This window comes from Phyllobates terribilis, unplaced genomic scaffold (assembly GCF_046119375.1).
Source record: "Phyllobates terribilis strain yellow unplaced genomic scaffold, ASM4611937v1 Scaffold_13__5_contigs__length_258822181, whole genome shotgun sequence".
NCBI classification, from domain to species: Eukaryota; Metazoa; Chordata; class Amphibia; order Anura; family Dendrobatidae; genus Phyllobates; species Phyllobates terribilis.
This window is the reverse complement of record NW_027362773.1, coordinates 222,197,137-222,215,769: the sequence shown is the minus strand read 5'-3', so window position 1 is coordinate 222,215,769 and position 18,633 is coordinate 222,197,137. Positions and strand designations below refer to the sequence as shown.

At 43.2% G+C, this 18,633-nt stretch overlaps 1 protein-coding gene across 1 annotated transcript in view; it reads right to left on the bottom strand.

Annotated features, from left to right (window-relative positions):
* Positions 1–3,591: 3,591 nt before the first annotated feature.
* The window catches only part of LOC141174404 (cytochrome P450 2D26-like), a 46,076-nt gene continuing 31,034 nt past the window's right edge, over positions 3,592–18,633 (bottom strand). Inside the window, exons 5-9 of the mRNA XM_073659316.1 lie at positions 13,217–13,390; positions 12,954–13,095; positions 12,676–12,863; positions 7,970–8,111; positions 3,592–4,289 (exon numbers count right to left, since the gene is read on the bottom strand). Coding sequence (XP_073515417.1) covers positions 4,096–4,289; positions 7,970–8,111; positions 12,676–12,863; positions 12,954–13,095; positions 13,217–13,390 — 840 coding nt within the window. The 3' untranslated portion in view covers positions 3,592–4,095. The remainder of the gene's footprint in view (positions 4,290–7,969; positions 8,112–12,675; positions 12,864–12,953; positions 13,096–13,216; positions 13,391–18,633) is intronic.

The window sequence follows — 18,633 nt, the reverse complement described above, 5'->3', positions numbered from 1 at the left end:
GGGAGGCAATATTTGTGACTCCTCCTCAGAAAAAACTCTCCAAAAATCCTGAATAGGTACAGGTAATTCCCCTTTTTCCACCGCAGCAATACGTCCGTTACAACACTTGTCATAACATTTAGGGCTCCAGGACTTAATTTCATTGGTAGACCAATCCAGTACAGGATTATGCAATTTTAACCAGGGCAACCCCAATATTACTGGAGAAGGCAAATTATTCAATACTACCAAATCCAAATTCTCTTGATGAACACCATTAATAGTGAGGGGAAACTCACAGACCTTGTGAGTAACACTCTTCAAGGGAGAGCCATCAACAGAAACCACAGCAATAGGGGATGACAAAGGTTTAGATTTTAATGTAAGCTCTTCCAAGAATCCCCCATCAATCACATTCAGAGTAGAACCACAATCCACAAATACCCGAAATTCAATTAATTCTTCCTGAGCAGCGGTAGTAGCAGATAGAAATATTCCCTTTGTATTTAAACAGGCTATACGTGCATAACTGACCATTTTTTTTTCTTTGTTCATACGAAGCACACAGTTCTTAATAAAATGATCAGAATTTCCGCAATAGAAGCACAAACCTTCAGAAAGCCTGCGGTCTTTTTCCTGAGAGCGGGGTGTCATCGCCCCAATCTCCATCGGCTCTCCTTTGTCAGCACAGACCCTCTCAAGACTCGGAGCTGACATAGCAGAGGATTTGCTCTCATTAACCCTTGCACGCAGTCTCCTGTCCACCCGTATAGCTAATTGCATAGCCTCCTGCAAGTTTCCAGGTGTGGGATAAGCAATCAGAAAATCTTTAACCCTTTCACCTAGCCCCGCAAGAAACAAACTTTTCAAAGCTGAATCGTTCCACCCCACCTGGGCAGACCACCGATGGAAGTGAGAACAATACTTTTCCACATTACCTGATCCCAGCCTCAAACGTCTCAATTCAGACTCGGCAGACGAGACACGATCAGGATCATCGTACAACAAACCCAAAGCAGAAAAAAAATTATCCACTGATCTAAAGCACAGATCACTAGGTTGGAGAGAAAAAGCCCATCCCTGAGGATCCTTGCGCAAAAGTGACATTATGAACCCTATGCGCTGTGATTCATCACCAGAGGATCCGGGTCTTAAACGAAAATACAATAAACAAGCATTTTTAAAAGAAAAAAAATCTTGTTGTTCACCAAAAAATAGATCAGGCAGACGTACCTTTGGCTCTACCAAATGTGCTCCAGAACAGCTACTCACGTGTTGTTGGAGCTCGGCCACCTCCAGAGAGAGTCCCTGCAAGCGTTGAGCCAAATCTTGAACCGAGACCATGATGTAAACTGTATGTCTTTCCTTAGAGAAATTTTTTGGGCTGGACTTACTGTTATGATCTGCTACAAGCACTAAGGAAAGACAGGAGATCTGTCCCTACAATAGAACTAAACAGGATCCCTACGATGTAACGGGGAACCTGATCCTGCGATCAGACCCGCTAAAGTCCTCGGCTAGTCTGTACGAAGACCTATAGATGCAAGGGAGGGATTCCTACAAGAACTAGGGACTGGGATAAAGTTGGACACCTCCTAGCAGAAATTGTAGCAGTCAAAGACAAACACACAACAAAGAACATAGAGGTCCGAAGACCTAGCACAACTAACAGAGAACGGTAACAGAGCACCAAGCTAGCTCAAGAGTAGTAAATACAATGAAGTCCAGCAAGGCCAGGAGGGCAGAGCCGGATTAAATAGGCAAAAATGGTCATGTGACCAGCAAACTAGAAAAAACCTAACAGGAGAGTTCTAACAGGTGCCACAGATCCCAGAGGGGTGCATGGATGGACTTCTCCACAAGAGGCCCTCATAGCATTCACACACCTCCACCATACCACCTCAGACCACCAGAGGGAGCCAGGATAGGGATATATATACTGGAGGGTGGAGTTAGGCAGGCAGTCTAGAGAACAGTTTCCTCAGGGGACAGAGTTAGTTCCAGTTCCTGCAGAAGATGAGCCTGAGAGAGGTCAGTCTGCAGTGGAGCTCTGTCAGTTCCTCTAGAGAGATTTCAGACTCAGTGAGCTCAGATTAGTGAGCCAGGAGCGTGCCGATGCTCCGAGAGCGGCGAAGAGTAGCGAGGCCTACTGCCTGTGTGAAGCCTAGCGAGGGCCCCGAGCATGGCCGAAAGGCGAGTGGAGTAAGCAAGCAACATAGGGGGCAGAGGAGCTTAACCAGCTCACCCCAAAACCATTTACCGGACACCGGGTCCGCGTCTGCAGGGATTCCTTACACCCAGCAGAAACAACCGGAACCTCTGGTGAACTATATGTCCCAGGAACACCAAAAGCTGATTACGTACCAGGGTCAGGAGTCACGGAGGCCCCAGAGACCAGGGAGTGTGATCTCCAACAGAAGGCCCTACCACCAGGTCAGCAGGTGCAAGACGGAGACCAAGTGAGGCCTAGCTCCAGGCAGGTCAGAAACTTATCAAGTAAAGGCAAGGAACAGGAGGCCCCACACCCGCTCACTGGGGAGAGTCCTGATATGCACCCTTCACCCTGAAGTACCCTGGATCGCGCCTGAAACACCACCAGTAAAGGTACTGAAGTGAACTGTCATGTGTGTGTGCCTATTCTTCCTCTGACCCGGCTGGGTCCCCTCTGTCCTGCATCCCCTACACTTACGCTGCCCTGAGGCCCAGCTCCACCTGTGGGGAGCCGCACCAACTAAGCTGCCTGAACAGCGACCTCAGAGGACTGTCGCAGTGCTGGTGATCCTCACCAGACACCACAGGTGGCATCACGAACATTCCCCTATCCCATATAACATCCCCCCTTCTTTTAAGAGTGACCCCAGGGTACGGGCCCGGGAGCCGGCCACCGCAACATCCCCGAAGATCAGGCAACAACAAGGCCGGGCGCCGAGTCGTCCCCATCCCCTGGGTGCGTCAAAAACATGGTTCTTAGAAGAGTGGGAGGAAATAACTACATGAAAAAAATGAAAATAATTACCTGGTCATGAAGAAATTTAACAGACACGTCAGGAAACATTCACCAGTGTTTATTGTGATACACATTGTATCAAAGAAAAATATTGTAACGGAGCCAATACTGTACATGGGCTGGTGGAGTGTGTGCCTGGCTAATATTTATTCACAGTCCAACCCGGTTCTTTCCGCACCTCACTGAAAAGGGAAAAGCTTTCTCCATCCAGCAACCTAAGTCCTGGCCAATTCCTGCTAAGACTCTGGTTATGCACCTCATACAGGAATTCACAGAGTCCCTACAAATGGTTTCAAATCTGATATGGACTAATCAAACAAAATAAGTATAAATTCAATTTTATTTTTATAAAGTATCCATACAAAAAACAATTTGTAGTCATACTTTAGCTAATTCTTACAGATCCAGTGTGAGTTTGTGATGCGTTAGGTGGTAATGACTGCCTATAGTACATACAAATATATGGCAACCATTCCCTTATACATTGTGTCACGTTATAGGCAGTATATAAAAAGGTCAAGACAAAGTTATATCCCCGGTTTCCTCAAGTACTGATTCCAGTCCCAAGCGTGTCTACCAATAAATGTTATATAGAGAAGTGACAATTATATGTGATGTGATATCATTTAATAAAATGCATTAGCATTAATAAGCTTAAGCCTTTAAAGGGAACTTGTCATGTTGTACATGCCATCTGATCTGTGGTCAGCACGCTATAGAGAAGAAGCTGAGCAGAATGGTGTATAGGTTTGTGGGAAAACAGTGAGAATAACTTGTAGTTTATTCATTGAAATCCCTGGTGTTGGTGTACATCTCAGTCCAGTGGACGGTGCTACTCCGTGATTGACAGTCTTCCCTGTGTGGCTGTGCATGCAGAGATAGCTGTCAATCACTCAGTAGAAATGCCCACTGGGTGCAAGTTTTACTGAACCTTTCCCCACAAAAATGTGTATCAGTCTCATCAGCTCCTCCTGCCTGCAGACCAAAGACGATTTACAACACAACAGGTTCCTTTTACAATCAATACCGTATACATTCTCATATTAATATTTAGCATATTTAGCAATGCATTGCAGTGGTTGAGTATTACCATAATAATCCACAAAGTATTACTTGGAATTTTGTTTCCGGGTAACGAATCTCATTTTATAGCGTTTAGGAACCTGTGTAACGCCAAAAACCGGGGTGGTGTCTGGAGGAGATTTGGGGTCTGGCCAATGAAATTCAAAATGTGTCAGCAAAGTGGTGAAGTAGAGAAAGATCTCCATGCGAGCAAGATTCTCCCCTAGACAAACCCGGGGTCCTGACAAGAAAAGAAGATCATCAGTAAGCAGCACACAACCAGGCAGATTGTAGACTAAACAATATAAGTCATCGCTCTATAAACATCACAGCATTCCATCTACAAGAAAAAGGAGGTGTCGCGGAGAACTTCCTGAGCAGGACTACTTTCCTCTCATACTAAATATGTATCCTTCAACTATTTTGTGCTAAATCTGAGTCATGATCTGTCAGGTAATATTTTGTGACCCTTTAAGAAATCACACACCTAGTGTAAAACGTTTATGCATAGCCCTTATTGATAAGAGTGAGTGTCACAGACTGAGGACACAGGTCACATCTGGACGACAGAACATTGACCCAAGCATGCTTTGTTCTTGGTGGGGTAAAGCAAGCAATAATGCATATACGGTGTCACATGGCAGAAGTTGTTAGTCAGTCAGACCGGTGTGCTATAGGAAAGCTGCACACACACACTCAGAGTTAATTCATAGAGAGATCCTACGGTGCAAGTAGTAGCCGCCAAAAAAAAGGTGAGGCCAAGATATGATGAAGTGGTTGCAGACCACTAGCTATGTTCTAAATCCTGCTCTGGACTGCTGTATACATTGAGATTGCCAGAGAGAATGCTACAATAAGGAGTGGACTGGAGATTGTGAGTGGTTATGGATTGCTCCCTGAAGACTATCAGTATTGCTGGTGCCCTTACAGAGAAGTACCAGTTCCTGGTTAGTCTGAGAATGAAGGTCCTGATGAATTTGAGGTCTAATAGTTAGTAGTTGCTTCGGCCCTGAAGTGACTGTATGGTTTCATTTACACATCAGTACCTTGCATGAGTGTTTGAATTACAAAACCTGGAGTGGAACGTCTAGAGATAACTATAATTGAATGATTGACACCTGTTCTGTGTTTTGGAGACACTCCTGGTTTTGGCAAACAAATACTGATCTAAAATACTGATGCGTGAATAAAGCTTATAGGTGAGAACTACCTAATCACTGGTCATACCACAAGAACATTCCTCTAAAATACTCCATTTAAATGGAGCTATGGTTGTACCTGCTTACCACTGCTTTATTTATTGTCTGTGGGACAGGTGAGTACAGCACTACAGACAATGAATGGAAGGATAGTGCACATGTGTGGCTTTCGCTTTATTCCAACAGGCCAGATTCTCGAGATTGGTGTGATAGAACACCCAATGAACATCACTTGATCAGTGATTATTTAAGAGACTGTTTGCTCACACACCTCTATATATTGTAGTGCGGCGGTGTTCACACTGTGCGGTAATGAGGCAGTGACTCAAGGAAAGTTCAACTTAAATGTCTTTATTTGCAAAAACTCCCAAGTGAAATGCAAATGGTGGACTCCGGATCGCAGCTGGGTGCTCCAAACAGTCTGTATAAACTGGCCGCCGTGGGCGACGGCCGCGCCGTCTTGCTCTGAGGTGTGTGAGGCTTTGCCTTCATAGGCCTGAGTTATGCCTTCACACAAGCTTGCTGTGCACAAAGCCTCCTGCTCTGCACCACTAACACACCCAAACCTTGGCTGCAGGTTTTTAAATGAAAACTGTGGACATGAGCCACATGCAAGACCCGGGCTGGAGGGAGTGGACCGCCCCAGTGCTATCCTTTAGTCCACTTCAAGAATAAAAGCCCATTGCCGGGTTCTACCAAATCTGCCTTGGTCAAATAGCTTGACCAAGTCCAAACTTACTTTTATTCTGCACTGCAACCACAGCTATGCCTGTAATTATCAATCACCCCAGCGGTTTCAATATGCTTCTAGGCGCATTCTGGGGGTTACATACCGTCCCTCACATATAATCCCCCTCACTGCCTCACAATATGAAATGCAATGGAGTATGACATGACTTCCTTTCACCCATGAATAGAAAAACCTTCATATGTCTCTGTATGAAATATGAGATATACAGAGGTACAGTAAGGGCCTATACACAGTTTGGAGGTTGTATGGAGTCATAATACAGACATGTGCATAAAGCTTTAAAGGAAGTCTAGCACCAAATTTCACTACAAAAAGTGCACACATTATGAAATAGTACAGAAGCTTCATCAGATCTAAGAGATCTAACTCTAATAGACATTTTTGAAAGATTTTTAAAATGCTAACTTTTATATCAACAATCATAAGTCACCACAGTGGCATAGTCACTCCAAATTATTCATATACTACACAAATCTCCTTAGAGGCAGCGCTAGGGAGTACATTGGAGTCTAGACACAAAATAAGAGATAAAATATCTACATTTTTTATTCAATAATAGTTAAAATTTACACACAATAAATAAAATTAAACAGGAAAATTGATTAATAAGTCAGCACCTACACTTATACATGTGGGTTACACCACAACAGGCTGTATGACAGAGTATCAAATACAATCATATCAGTAAAATAGTGATACTAATACTGGGCTTCCTCCAATCAATGGTTCAATATATTATTCAAAACTATCTCAAAGTGTTAATGCAATAAAGTGACTGTGTCAGTAGCCTGGAATAAGTGCCCCAAAAGGTACATCATAAAGTGGCCGTGCTAGCAGCAATAATATCTTAAATTGATCCCTTGCAGACTATGCCCGTCAATAAGCCAAGGTCCACAGATCTATCCATTGATAATAATACATACAGTTAGACGAAGAAAAAGGCATATATATGGACCTACCGGCCTATACGGCTATATATTTCTGCCATTGAATAAGGGCCAGGAGTTTAAGGACACTAAATCCCAAATTAGCACTAGATCCCGGACTCAACAGATCATTACCACCGAACAATAAAGAGACAAGCCATTAGGTGAAGCTACTTACAGCCGAAGTGAGTGAAACCAGTGTCCCACGATAAGAGGTGCTACACCCCAACGACGCCGTTTCGCCACGCTTCTTCCAGGGGGCGTTAACCTTTTTTGAAAGAACCGCTCCTTTTGTAGTGCCCGTGGACCAATCATGTTGGAACGGTGCCGCTTGGCATTGTGGGCGCATGCGTGTAATCCGACGGCTCATGATACAAAAAACGAGACTTCCGCTTCCGGCGCTTTGAGCGCAAGCGTGGACCGCATTGCCCTCCCATGTGCGCCCAAACGGAAGTCAAAGAGCCTGATCAGACGCGTCAACTAATAAGCAGGTAGTTGCTAACTACCTGCCCGTTGTGCCCAGTGCTTATCTCTGCCAACCTAGAGCAGTCAATGACCGCTCCCACCAGCGGTTCAGCAGCTTTTGCAGACAACAAGTTGACAGAGCTGTGTCTTCTCTTCTGCATTGCTCTGTTAATGGGGTGTGTCTGCTGACGTTATGCTGGTTGAAGGCTGACTCCCTACTGTGTAACTGCAGAGAGCTGGCCATAAATCAGCATGACATCGGCAGTCACACTCTGTAGACAGAGCAGCCCGAAAGAGGTAGAGCTGCTATGTAAATGTAGAGAAGCTGAATCGCGTGCAGGAGAGGTCGGTGACCGCTCTGTACCAGCGCCGGGTAGAATAGGCAGGTAGTTAGCAACTACTTGCCAGTTAGTTTTTAGACCTATAGTAAAAAAATTTAAAAAATATTCCTGAATAACTCCTTTAATAGCCAATCACACAAAGTTTCCTTTCTATGGATTGCTCCAGGTAGGGGTCTAAATTGGGCCCTGACATGCTTTACAGCAGTTAATTTCTCCATCCATTTTCCTTTTTTAATTACCTGCAGAGAAGGGAATGAATCCATCCACTTTCACCAAATTTCCTTCAGAATCCAGGAAATTCTCAGGATTAAACTCATGTGGATACTTCCACTGTTTCTCATCATAATTCACCGACGACAGATCTGTAATAACCATTGTTCTCTGAATGCAAAGATAGGTGAAGATAAATAGAATATTGTGCCATTACACTATCATTTATACTGTACAGTACATTACATACATATAAAAGAAAACATCAGTTTATATTTACGAATAATAACTCAATAGTTGGATGAGCCAGCCCCTACAGAGTGAGGGCTGTCTTTTGCATGAGCTGTTTTTTGCTTGATAGAGGGGGGATTCTTTGTGATTGGGGAACTTCCAACATAACACTTAAGAACAGTGTTCCCTCTAAGCTATGAGCTCTGAAAAGGAAACAGTAAAAACAACATACCAATGAGCAGTGGTGTAATTAGAGTCCATTGGGCACTGCTGTAAAATTTGGACCTGAACCCTCATCTGCAGGATGGTGAGATGTATGGGCCCTTTTAGTATTCTAGACCCTATAAAAACCATATGTGTTCACTCCCTATATAATGTCGTCCACCATCCTTTGCCTTTACCTGGTATAATGTCCCCCATCCTGGGTCCCTTCCTCGTGTAATGTCCCCCATCCTGGGTCCCTTCCTCGTGTAATGTCCCCCATCCTGGGTCCCTTCCTCGTGTAATGTCCCCCATCCTGGGTCCCTTCCTCGTGTAATGTCCCCCATCCTGGGTCCCTTCCTCGTGTAATGTCCCCCATCCTGGGTCCCTTCCTCGTGTAATGTCCCCCATCCTGTGTCCCTTCCTCGTGTATTGTCCCCCATCCTGTGTCCCTTCCTCGTGTATTGTCCCCCATCCTGTGTCCCTTCCTCGTGTAATGTCCCCCATCCTGAGTCCCTTCCTCGTATAATGTCCCCCATCCTGAGTCCCTTCCTCGTATAATGTCCCCCATCCTGGGCACCCTCCAGCAATAATCTACACGGTTCTTCTCAAACACATTTTTTTAAAAAAAATAAGTGATTATTCTTACATTCCCTTACTCCTTTGATGCGCAGTGTACTGTATTGCCGGCACAAGAGCTGGCAGCTGACTTTGTCTTGGAAGGCAGGCAGAGACGTCACTGTCATGCGCCTCCTGTGATGAGCACGACAAAGTCAGCTGCCGGCATGCATTGCAGTGCAGGGAGCTGGTGGGTCTATGCACCGCAATACATTTTAATCTGGTCTCGGGCTGCCCTTAAGTCAGTCCTGAGACATCATTCCCTTGGGGGAACCTTATTTCGACTGGTCACCAGAGGCCAGATTCATATAATGAAACTGATTGCTCTGTTTTATATGACAGTTTCCCCCTGGATTTCTATGTCTTTCCTTCATCTGTTGATTCTATATACCAGATATCTTATCGCTTTCACTTACTCTTTTGCCTTCTCTCTTCTCCCCTTCCCTCTCTCCCCTTTTCCCATTTATTTTCTCTTTTTGTAGTTCACAATATTTTCCATTGGGTCCATTCTCACATATTCTTTCCCTTTTTATGTTTGTGTTTTTCTCTCCTCGCTCACCCCCTTTTTTTACTGTTTTTGTTCATGCACGTCCTTTATTTATTTATTTTTTTTATTATTTTCTTTCTTTAAATTCACATTTTAATTTTTGTTCTTCCCTTTTCCTTAGTTTAAATAATTGGTTTTACTCCCTCTTTTTATATAATTTTTCATTTTTTCACTTTTGCTGTTGCATTTTCTCGTTTATTTTTTCCCCTCTTTTTTCTTTTTACCCCTTTTGCTTGTTCCTTTTTCTATTTAATTTATTTTATATTTTTTTCCATTGGTCTAATTTATCTTCATTTATTCGGATTATCTTAGATTTTTCTGATACCTACCTCTTCCAGAATATACTTATGTAATACCCCAGAATTGGGTATTACTAAAATGCGGTGTAAAATTATTTATAATTGCACTATGACCTGGAAAGGTTTATACTCTTGTAATTGTCTGTTACAACATTTAGAAAATAAAAAGTTAAATCTCCTTACCAAGTTAGGTTACTAAGAGAATAGTTTGGTGGGTGGAGTTAAGTACATAAAAGTTATAGCAAGAATTATTTTGGTCAGAGTCTAGAGATCAGTTGAGGACCTAAGAGTACAGCACAGCTGAAGGACAGCTCAGAAATCACGTGAGGGAACTTATTGTCCTGTTCCAGCCAGGCCGTTATGGAAAAGCTAGTCAGAGGAAAGTTTGAAACAGCATCTCTGCACGTCTACTACTGGGTTGGAGTAATGCCTTTGTTCTCTTAAGCACACAGGTCTAACTGCCATTGCAAGCGTGCCTAGAATGCAGGAAGAATACTCAGCCAGAAGTAAGGTACTCATAGCAACCATGGGAAAACGTTTGCTACCACACTTCACACATAATGAAGATTACTGAGACTGGGACATGGAGGCCAGCTATGGGGTTGGGAGGGGGGGGGGGGCGGGGACGTCACGACCCTAGAGGGGTGGAAGATAATTCCATAGTGCCATATTGGACGCCAGCCTTAGACACTGGAGGAACTTGCTGCCATGGGCTCCTCATTTGCACCAGGTTCTCTGTCTGTGATTGATTTTGGGACTTTTGTCATCTGCATGTGTTTTATTGTACCATCTCTGGCTGTTATCCTCTTGGCTGTGCTGGAAGTAAAGTTAACCTGTTCCACCGTTAACCTGACTCCTGTCTCCCTCTGCACCAACACCTTGGGGGGGGGGGGGGGCACCATTACCATCACGATAAGAGGGAACAGTAAGATGCGGCGTTTAACCCCCGCACACCCACAGCGGTGTGCCCCTTACAATGTATCTGGAGCACCAGGCATGGCCACTGCCAACCATGTGACAGAAAGAAGAGGATCCAACACATGCCCGGTGTACTTGAGGGTTCCGTCCTGCGCTCTGGATGTTGCTTTTAGCTCTCCATTTATTCCATAGGGATACCATTCCTACTATGCACTACATTCTGACCTTTCTGCGTTTCATTGAAACCCAACAATCATCCACCTATGGAGAAACTCTGAACCTCCTATACATGAAATGTCTTATTTAGCTTATGTAATTTTTGCTTTATATGATTAACATGTCTATAGTCATGATCATTGGCCATTATACAAAGATCTGATCAGGGAAAATCTTTTATATATATGCAAATAATTTTTATATCCTTTGACAATGTATACACTGTTTTCACACCGCTATACTGTCACGCTGGTGGATGTGCCACAGTCTGGGCTTACTCGGGAGGGATGTAACTAATCGCTACCTGGCCTTCACTAAAGCCTCTGATGGTGAGATTAGGTTTAAGCTGCAGGTAGCCAACAGGTACCACTCCAGGGCAGTCCCTGGTACTGCAGCAGCTGATCCCAAGGGTCAAGAATACAGGTACGGAGTTGGTGTGTCTGGCGGGACAGGAACACTGGCAGAAAGGATACTGGTGCAGGTTCAGACAGGACAGGTTCAGGCTCACACCTACAGGTTCAGACAGGACACGTTCAGAATCACCGGTACTGGTTCAGACAGGACGGGTTCAGGTTCAAGCACAGACAGCACAGATTCAGAACAGGGACCTAACAACTAGTAGAAAGTGCAAGACTAACTAAACACTAAAGTTGCTGAGGCACTTCCCTAGAGGGGAGGGTACCCTAAATACATGACGTCACAGCAATAGGCTGAGGTCACTTCTGGAGTGCACGCACTTGCCTTTTTAAAGCAGGGAGGGCACGCGTGCCCTAAGTGCATTGCCAGGAGACATGCGGCGGGAGCAGAGGCAGGGGAATCAACAGAGAGGCCATGGCGGTGAGCAAGTCGGCGTCCCTGCTGGGGTGTAAAGGGTGGGAGGTCAAAGAACCATGCAGGGACGCCAGCACTACATGTACCTTGATAAAAGGCCAGCACGGCTGAAGCGTCGGACATAATCTGTACACATTGGTTGGGGATGAATTATGCTAAAGCAACTTTTCATATTATTTCGGTGCCAAAAGTTCCTCTTTGAATATTATTGACAGACATCATTCTTCTTGGCACAAAGTACACACAAAAAAGCAGACCATTTCTACTCAGCTATAAAAATGTAAAATTATTATTGGTATACGCCATAAAGAAAATTTGAAACTGCAAAATTGCTGGGGTTTTTTTGTCATCAAACTTTCACCTAAACATGGAATATAAAACAATCAAGATTACATATGTACCCTAAAATGTTGCCACTACAAACATGGGTCGGTGAGTAAAAAGCAAGCCCACATACCTCTCCTTCAAATGGAAAAATCAAAAGTTTTTAGGTCTCAGAAAATGGCAGCAAAAACCAATTAATTTTTTTTCAAAATTCTGATTTTTTTTCCACTACTTAAACAATAAACTAAGTCTATATGTTTTGTATTGTAACCGTATTGACCTGAAGTATTATGTTGCCAGGCTTTTACCCGGCATAATTGCCACCGTAAAATGAAAACACAAAAAACAATGACAGAATTGTGTTTTTTTCAACACACTGATTTTTCCCAGTTTCTTAAAATATTATGTGGTAAAATAAATGGTTTTCAAAAGTACAATTCAGCCCACAAAAGCAGCCCTCAAACAGAGGAAAAATAATAATGAAAAAAAAGTTATGAGACTCTTGGAAAGAGAGGAGGGAAAAAAATGAAATTGTTTAGTTTTTCCTCACCTTTGGAATAGTATAGCCATTCAGCTGTATGTCTTTTATAGGTGCATGGGCAACTCCCAACGGCACAACTGAAGCAAAGCGTTGGACTTCTTGCAGTACAGCCTGTGTGTATGGCATACTTAGTCTGTCCTCATAATCAAGGTGGTCTCTGTCTCCTCGAATTTTGTCGATTTCTTCACGACACTTCTCTGAAAGCAAAGAAGATACACTGTATTCTTCATCTGATATTCTGCAATGGGAAACATGAAAATCCATATTCTCAAAAGGATGTTACATGCCTTGTATTTCTGGATACATCATCATATACAGCAGACACCACTCAAGGGTGGAGGTAGTTGTCTCTGTGCCAGCAATAAACAGATCAGCTACACAGATGAACAGATTTTCATTACTAAATGTCAATTTTCTTTCTCCCTGTTCCTAATTTTTCAAATAGAAGAGATGACAAGTAGTAAAATATTCCTCACCTTATATAGGAAAACTAAGCCTCCAATATCTCAATGAAAGTTCTTAGATTCTACAATGTTACATGTTCTTTTACCTTTTCCAGCTCGTCCAGATAGCAGTCTATGTAATCTCTAGGTTGTCCCGGGACCCTGGTTCTCTTGTGCTCCAATAAAACTTTTTCAAGGAAAGCAAAGAAAACCTTCACATTTCTGAAGATCCTCCGATGAGGTAAGGGTAGATGTTTTACAAATCCAAATGCATTGTACAGCTGAAAATTAAACCATTGACATAATCATAAGCACTGAATATATGCTGGTGTAATCGTGTACCTGTACAAAGGAATATGTAAGGTGGTGGTACTGCTTTTTTTTTTATACATGCCTTGAATACAGAGGAAGCCCATGGGAAATTAACGGTGGGCAGATAGCATCAGGTGGTTGATTTTGAGGATGACAGGAGGATGGTGTTCCTGACACCAAAGGATCCTCAGCTGCTACAGTTTGTGTACAGTGAAGCTCCAGAAAGCCCCTTTATCTCTAAACTCCTGGAACACTTGGTCTATTCTTCTAATACAATTTTTATAAGATAACACTCTTCTTGAATCTTTACAATCAGGTGTCTGTTCTTTACATTCTACAGAAATTGCCCTTTTAAAGTCTATAATCTTCTTCTAGCAGCATAATCTTATGACCACTACTCCTTGCTGATTCACCTGGATGTCTCTACAGCATCCACACTGTGGATTACCAGCTCCTCCTCACTATGCTCCGCTCTATCGGTCTGAAGGACCCACCTCTCTCTTGGTTCTCCTCCTACATCTTTGACTGCTCCCTCACTATCATTTGCTGACTTGCCTCCTCTTCCCCTGTCAGGGTTCCTCAGGTTCCAGTCCTTGGTCCACTCCATTTTTGTCTCTATACACCTTCCCTATTGGATAAAACCAGCAGAAGATTTGTTTTTCAGTACCATCTCTATGCTGATAAAACAAATTTATACCTCTCTTCTGCTGACATCAGTCCCACATTACTACAAAATACCAGTGATTGTCTGTTCACTGTCTCTAACATCATGTCCTCCTTTTCTAAAACTGAATTTCAATAACTGAACTCCTTGGTCTTTTCTCGCTCTACTAACCTTTCTAAACCCAATATAGCCATTTTTGTGTGTGGTTCTACCATAATTCCCAAGCAGCACGCCTGCTTACTTGGGGTTATATTTGACTCAGATCTTTCTTTCACTCCTCCCTATATCCAAATCACTCGCTCATGTCACTTCCACCTCAGAAACATCTCTAGAATTAGACCTTTTCTTACCTTTGACTGCACAAAAACTATTAGTATTGCTCTTATTCGTTCTCGTTTGGACTATTGCAACTCTGTACTAATCAGCATTAATCTTACTAAATTCTCCCCTCTCTAACCAATAATAATAATAATAATAATAATAATAATAATAATAATAATAATAATAAAAAAGCGCCAACAAATTCTGCAGTACTTTACAATTAAGCGGAGACATATACTAACAATAAAGACATCACAAAGTAACAGTTCAACAGTTACAGGAGGAGTGAGGGCCCTTCTGGCAAGCTTACAATCTATAACGAAAAAGGGGGGGGGGGACAATAGCTGAAAGGTGCTAGTATTGTATGGTCCAGCCATCATTGAAATAAATAGGGATCATGATATAAAGCTGCATGATCCAGTGATCAGCAGTATCTCTCTAGGTAAAGTTGCCAAGTGCTATTGGGTGCAAGAAGGAAGTGAAAACAGATGAATATGAGGGAGGGGAGAGTTAGGTTGGTGAATTGAGGTGATAGGCTTGTCCAAAGAGATGTGTTTTTAAAAGCACATTTAAAAACGCGGATGCTAGGCATTAGTCGGATTGTCTGGGGTAGTGCATTCCAGAAAACTGGCACAACACAAGAGAAGTCTTTTAGATGGAGGTGGGAGGTTCAGATTATGAATGATGTTGGTCTTAGATCAGTTGCAGAGCGAAGAGCACAGGTAGGGTGATAGAGATGAGGGAGGAGATATAAGGTGGTGTAGAAGTGTGGAGGGCCTTGAGGGTGAGAGAGAAGTTTGTATTGTATTCTGCAGGGAATGGGAAACCAGTGAAGTGACTGGCACAGGGTAGCGGCATCGGTGTAGCAGCAGAACAGAATTACAACACTGGCTGCCCATTCAGATAGGATTGGAGGGGAGAAAATTTGGTTGGAGGGAGATCGATTAGTGGAGAGTTGCAGTAGTCAAGAGAATGAATAAGAGCAACCGTAAGAGTTTTTGCAGTTTCAAAGGCGAGAAAATGTCAGATTCTGAAAATGTAGATAACATGAGCAATTGGATATAGGGAATAAAGGAAACATTTAGTGTCAAACATAACCAGAAGAAGTTATGGTTGAACCATCCAAGACAATTGCAATATCAGGGCTCTGAAAAGTCCAAAATTGTGAGAGGTCTTGCAGAGGGATGCAGCAGTCTTGAAATTTCCAAACTTTTAAAGCATGATCACCGAACAATCAAGCATTTCATGGCATATAGCCAACAAGGTTGCAAGAAGCGTGTTAGCCAAAAAAGGCGCAAAATAACTGCCCATGAATTGAGGAAAATCAAGCGTGAAGCTGCCAAGATGCCATTTGCCACCAGTTTTGTCGTATTTCAAAGCTGCAACGTTACTGGAGTATCAAAAAGCACTAGGTGTGTGATACTCAGGGACATGGCCAAGGTAAGGAAGGCTGAAGAACGACCACCTTTCAACAAGAAACATAAGATAAAACATCAAGAGTGGGCCAACAAATATCTTAAGATTGATTTTTCAAAGGTTTTATGGACTGATGAAATGAGAGGGACTCTTGGTGGGCCAGATGGATGGGCCAGAGGCTGGATCAGTAAAAGGCAGAGAGCTCCACTCCGACTCAGACGCCAGCAAGGTGGAAGTGGGGTACTGGTATGGGCTGGTATCATCAAAGATGAACGTATGGGACCTTTTCGGGTTGAGGATGAAGTGAAGCTCAACTCCTAGACCTACTGCCAGTTTCTGGAAGACAACTTCTTCAAGCAGTGGTACAGGAAAAAGTCGGTATTGTTCAAGAAAAACATTATTTTCATGCAGGACAATGCTCCATCACATGCATCCAAATACTTCACAGCGTGGCTGGCCAGTAAAAGTCTAAAAGAAGAAAAAATAATGACATGGCCCGGTTGTTCACCTGATCTGAACCCCATAGAGAACCTGTGGTCCATCATAAAATGTGAAATCTACAGGGAAGGAAAACAGTACACCTCTCGGAACAGTGTCTGGGAGGCTGTGGTGGCTGCTGCATGCAATGTTGATCGAAAACAGATCAAGCAACTGACAGAATCTATGGATGGAAGGCTGTTGAGTGTCATCATAAAGAAAGGTGATATATATTGATCACTAATTTTTTTGGTTTTTGTATGCCAGAAATGTTTATTTCTAAATTTTGTGCACTGATATTGGTTTACCTGGTGAAAAACAAGTGAGATGGGATTATATTTGGTTTTTATTAAGTTGCCTAATAAGTCTGCACAGTAATAGTTACCTGCACAAACAGATATCCTCCTAAGATAGCCAAATCTAAAAAAAAAACACTCCAACTTCCAAAAATATTAAGCTTGGATATTTATGAGTCTTTTGGGTTGATTGAGAACATAGTTGTTGATTAATAATAAAAATAATCCTCTAAAATACAACTTGCCTAATAATTCTGCACACAGTATATTATAATGCTGAGGTCTGGACAGGAAAGGGAGGAGATTGGGACTAATCTTGAATGCAGCAGCCAGGGTCATATTTCTGTCCAGTCACTTCAAATCGATGCTTCCACCCTGTCTCAGTCATTGCACTAGTTACCAATCCACTACAGAGTATAATAGAAACTTCTCTCACCCACAAAGCTCTCCATGGTTCTGTACTACCCTACATCTCCTCGCTCATCTCTGTCTACCACCCATCCTGTGTTCTCCATTCCACTAATGATCTAAGACTAACATCCTCCATAATCCAAATCTGCCATTCCAATCTCCAGGGATTCTCTCATGCTGTGCCAGTTCTTTGGATCATGATCTCTCATATAATCTGGTTAATTCCCAGTATTTACAGTTTTAAAACATTCCCTAAAGACACTTGTCTTTAGACTGGCCTATTGCATCACCTCACTTACCTAAAAATTCCCTGTTCTCTTGTCCTAACTTATCGTCAGCATATTGTACCTCCTATCATCTGCTTTCACACCCTTCATGCACTCAGTGTCACTGGCTGGTGAAAGGTTCATGAATAGTGTTGAGCGATACCTTCCGATATCAGGAAATATCGGATCGGATTGGATCGGGCCGATACTCAAAAAGTATCGGATATCGCCGATTCCGATACCGGAAACCAATGCAAGTCAATGGGACACAAATATCGGAATGAAAATAAACCCTTTCTTTCCTTGTAGGTAGTGTTGAGCCACCCCCGTAGTGTTCGTGTTCGGTTCGGTTCGTCGAACACCCTTGTGTTCGCCGAACTGTTCGTCGAACACCTTCGAACACCGTTAAAACCAATGGCAGGCAAACAAAAACACATAGAAAACACATAGAAAACACCTTCAAAAGGTGTCCAAAAGCTGACAAACTGCTCAGAAGACATAACTAACACATGGAAAAGTGACAAGTACATATAGTCATGCGAAAAGAAAAGAGGTGGAGGAGTAAAAAGAGGGGGAGACACAGATATAGGCATTTCATGCCCTTCTAAAATCCAAAAAGTGAGAAGCCGACACGGCCAGTCAGTTCCTGCCCGTGCCACCTCCGTGTCGCCGGGTTTGTGTCAGAGCCACGGTGGACCCTGACGGCCTGCCCCCCTCTCCCAATACTAGTGCCTGTCCGCTGGTGGGTCGAGCGAGCCCCCTGTGGTGGAGGCAGGTCTAAGCTTTTTAATTTAAATTGTCTCTCTAATTTGAATGAATACACTTTAAATCCTTTTACAAGGATCTATTGGAGGGCAAGTCTCATGCCAGCAGCCGCGTAATTCCAGCTCCAGTAGCGTCCACTAAAGCTGCTGCAATTAAAAAGCTTTTATAAGGATCGAGCTCGGCGGTCCACAACAAGGCGTCCTACCGCCAGTCCCAGCCCCTATGCCTTGGGGTGCCTCCTGATGCTCTTCACTGAGTATCCCGGGGTCCCGAAGCATTTCCTTTGAAAAAATTAAGTGTCCAAATTACAGGTGGTGTAGCTTGCTTAACAGCTGGGATAATCCGCTGACTAGCAGACACTGCTACTAGGCACAAAGTATTTCCTGGGCTAGATGCAGTTAAAAATTTGTAATTAGATACTCTCTTTGGATGCTGAGAAAACATTCCATAGAGTCTCCTGGCACGCCATATATTATTCGCTTAAAAAGCTTGGGGTAGGGGTCTAGGGGACCCTTTTATAGCCAAAATCACGGCCCTGTATCGCAATACGTCACCTAGGCTGAAGATAAATGAAACTGTAGCACCCCGAGGGCTTG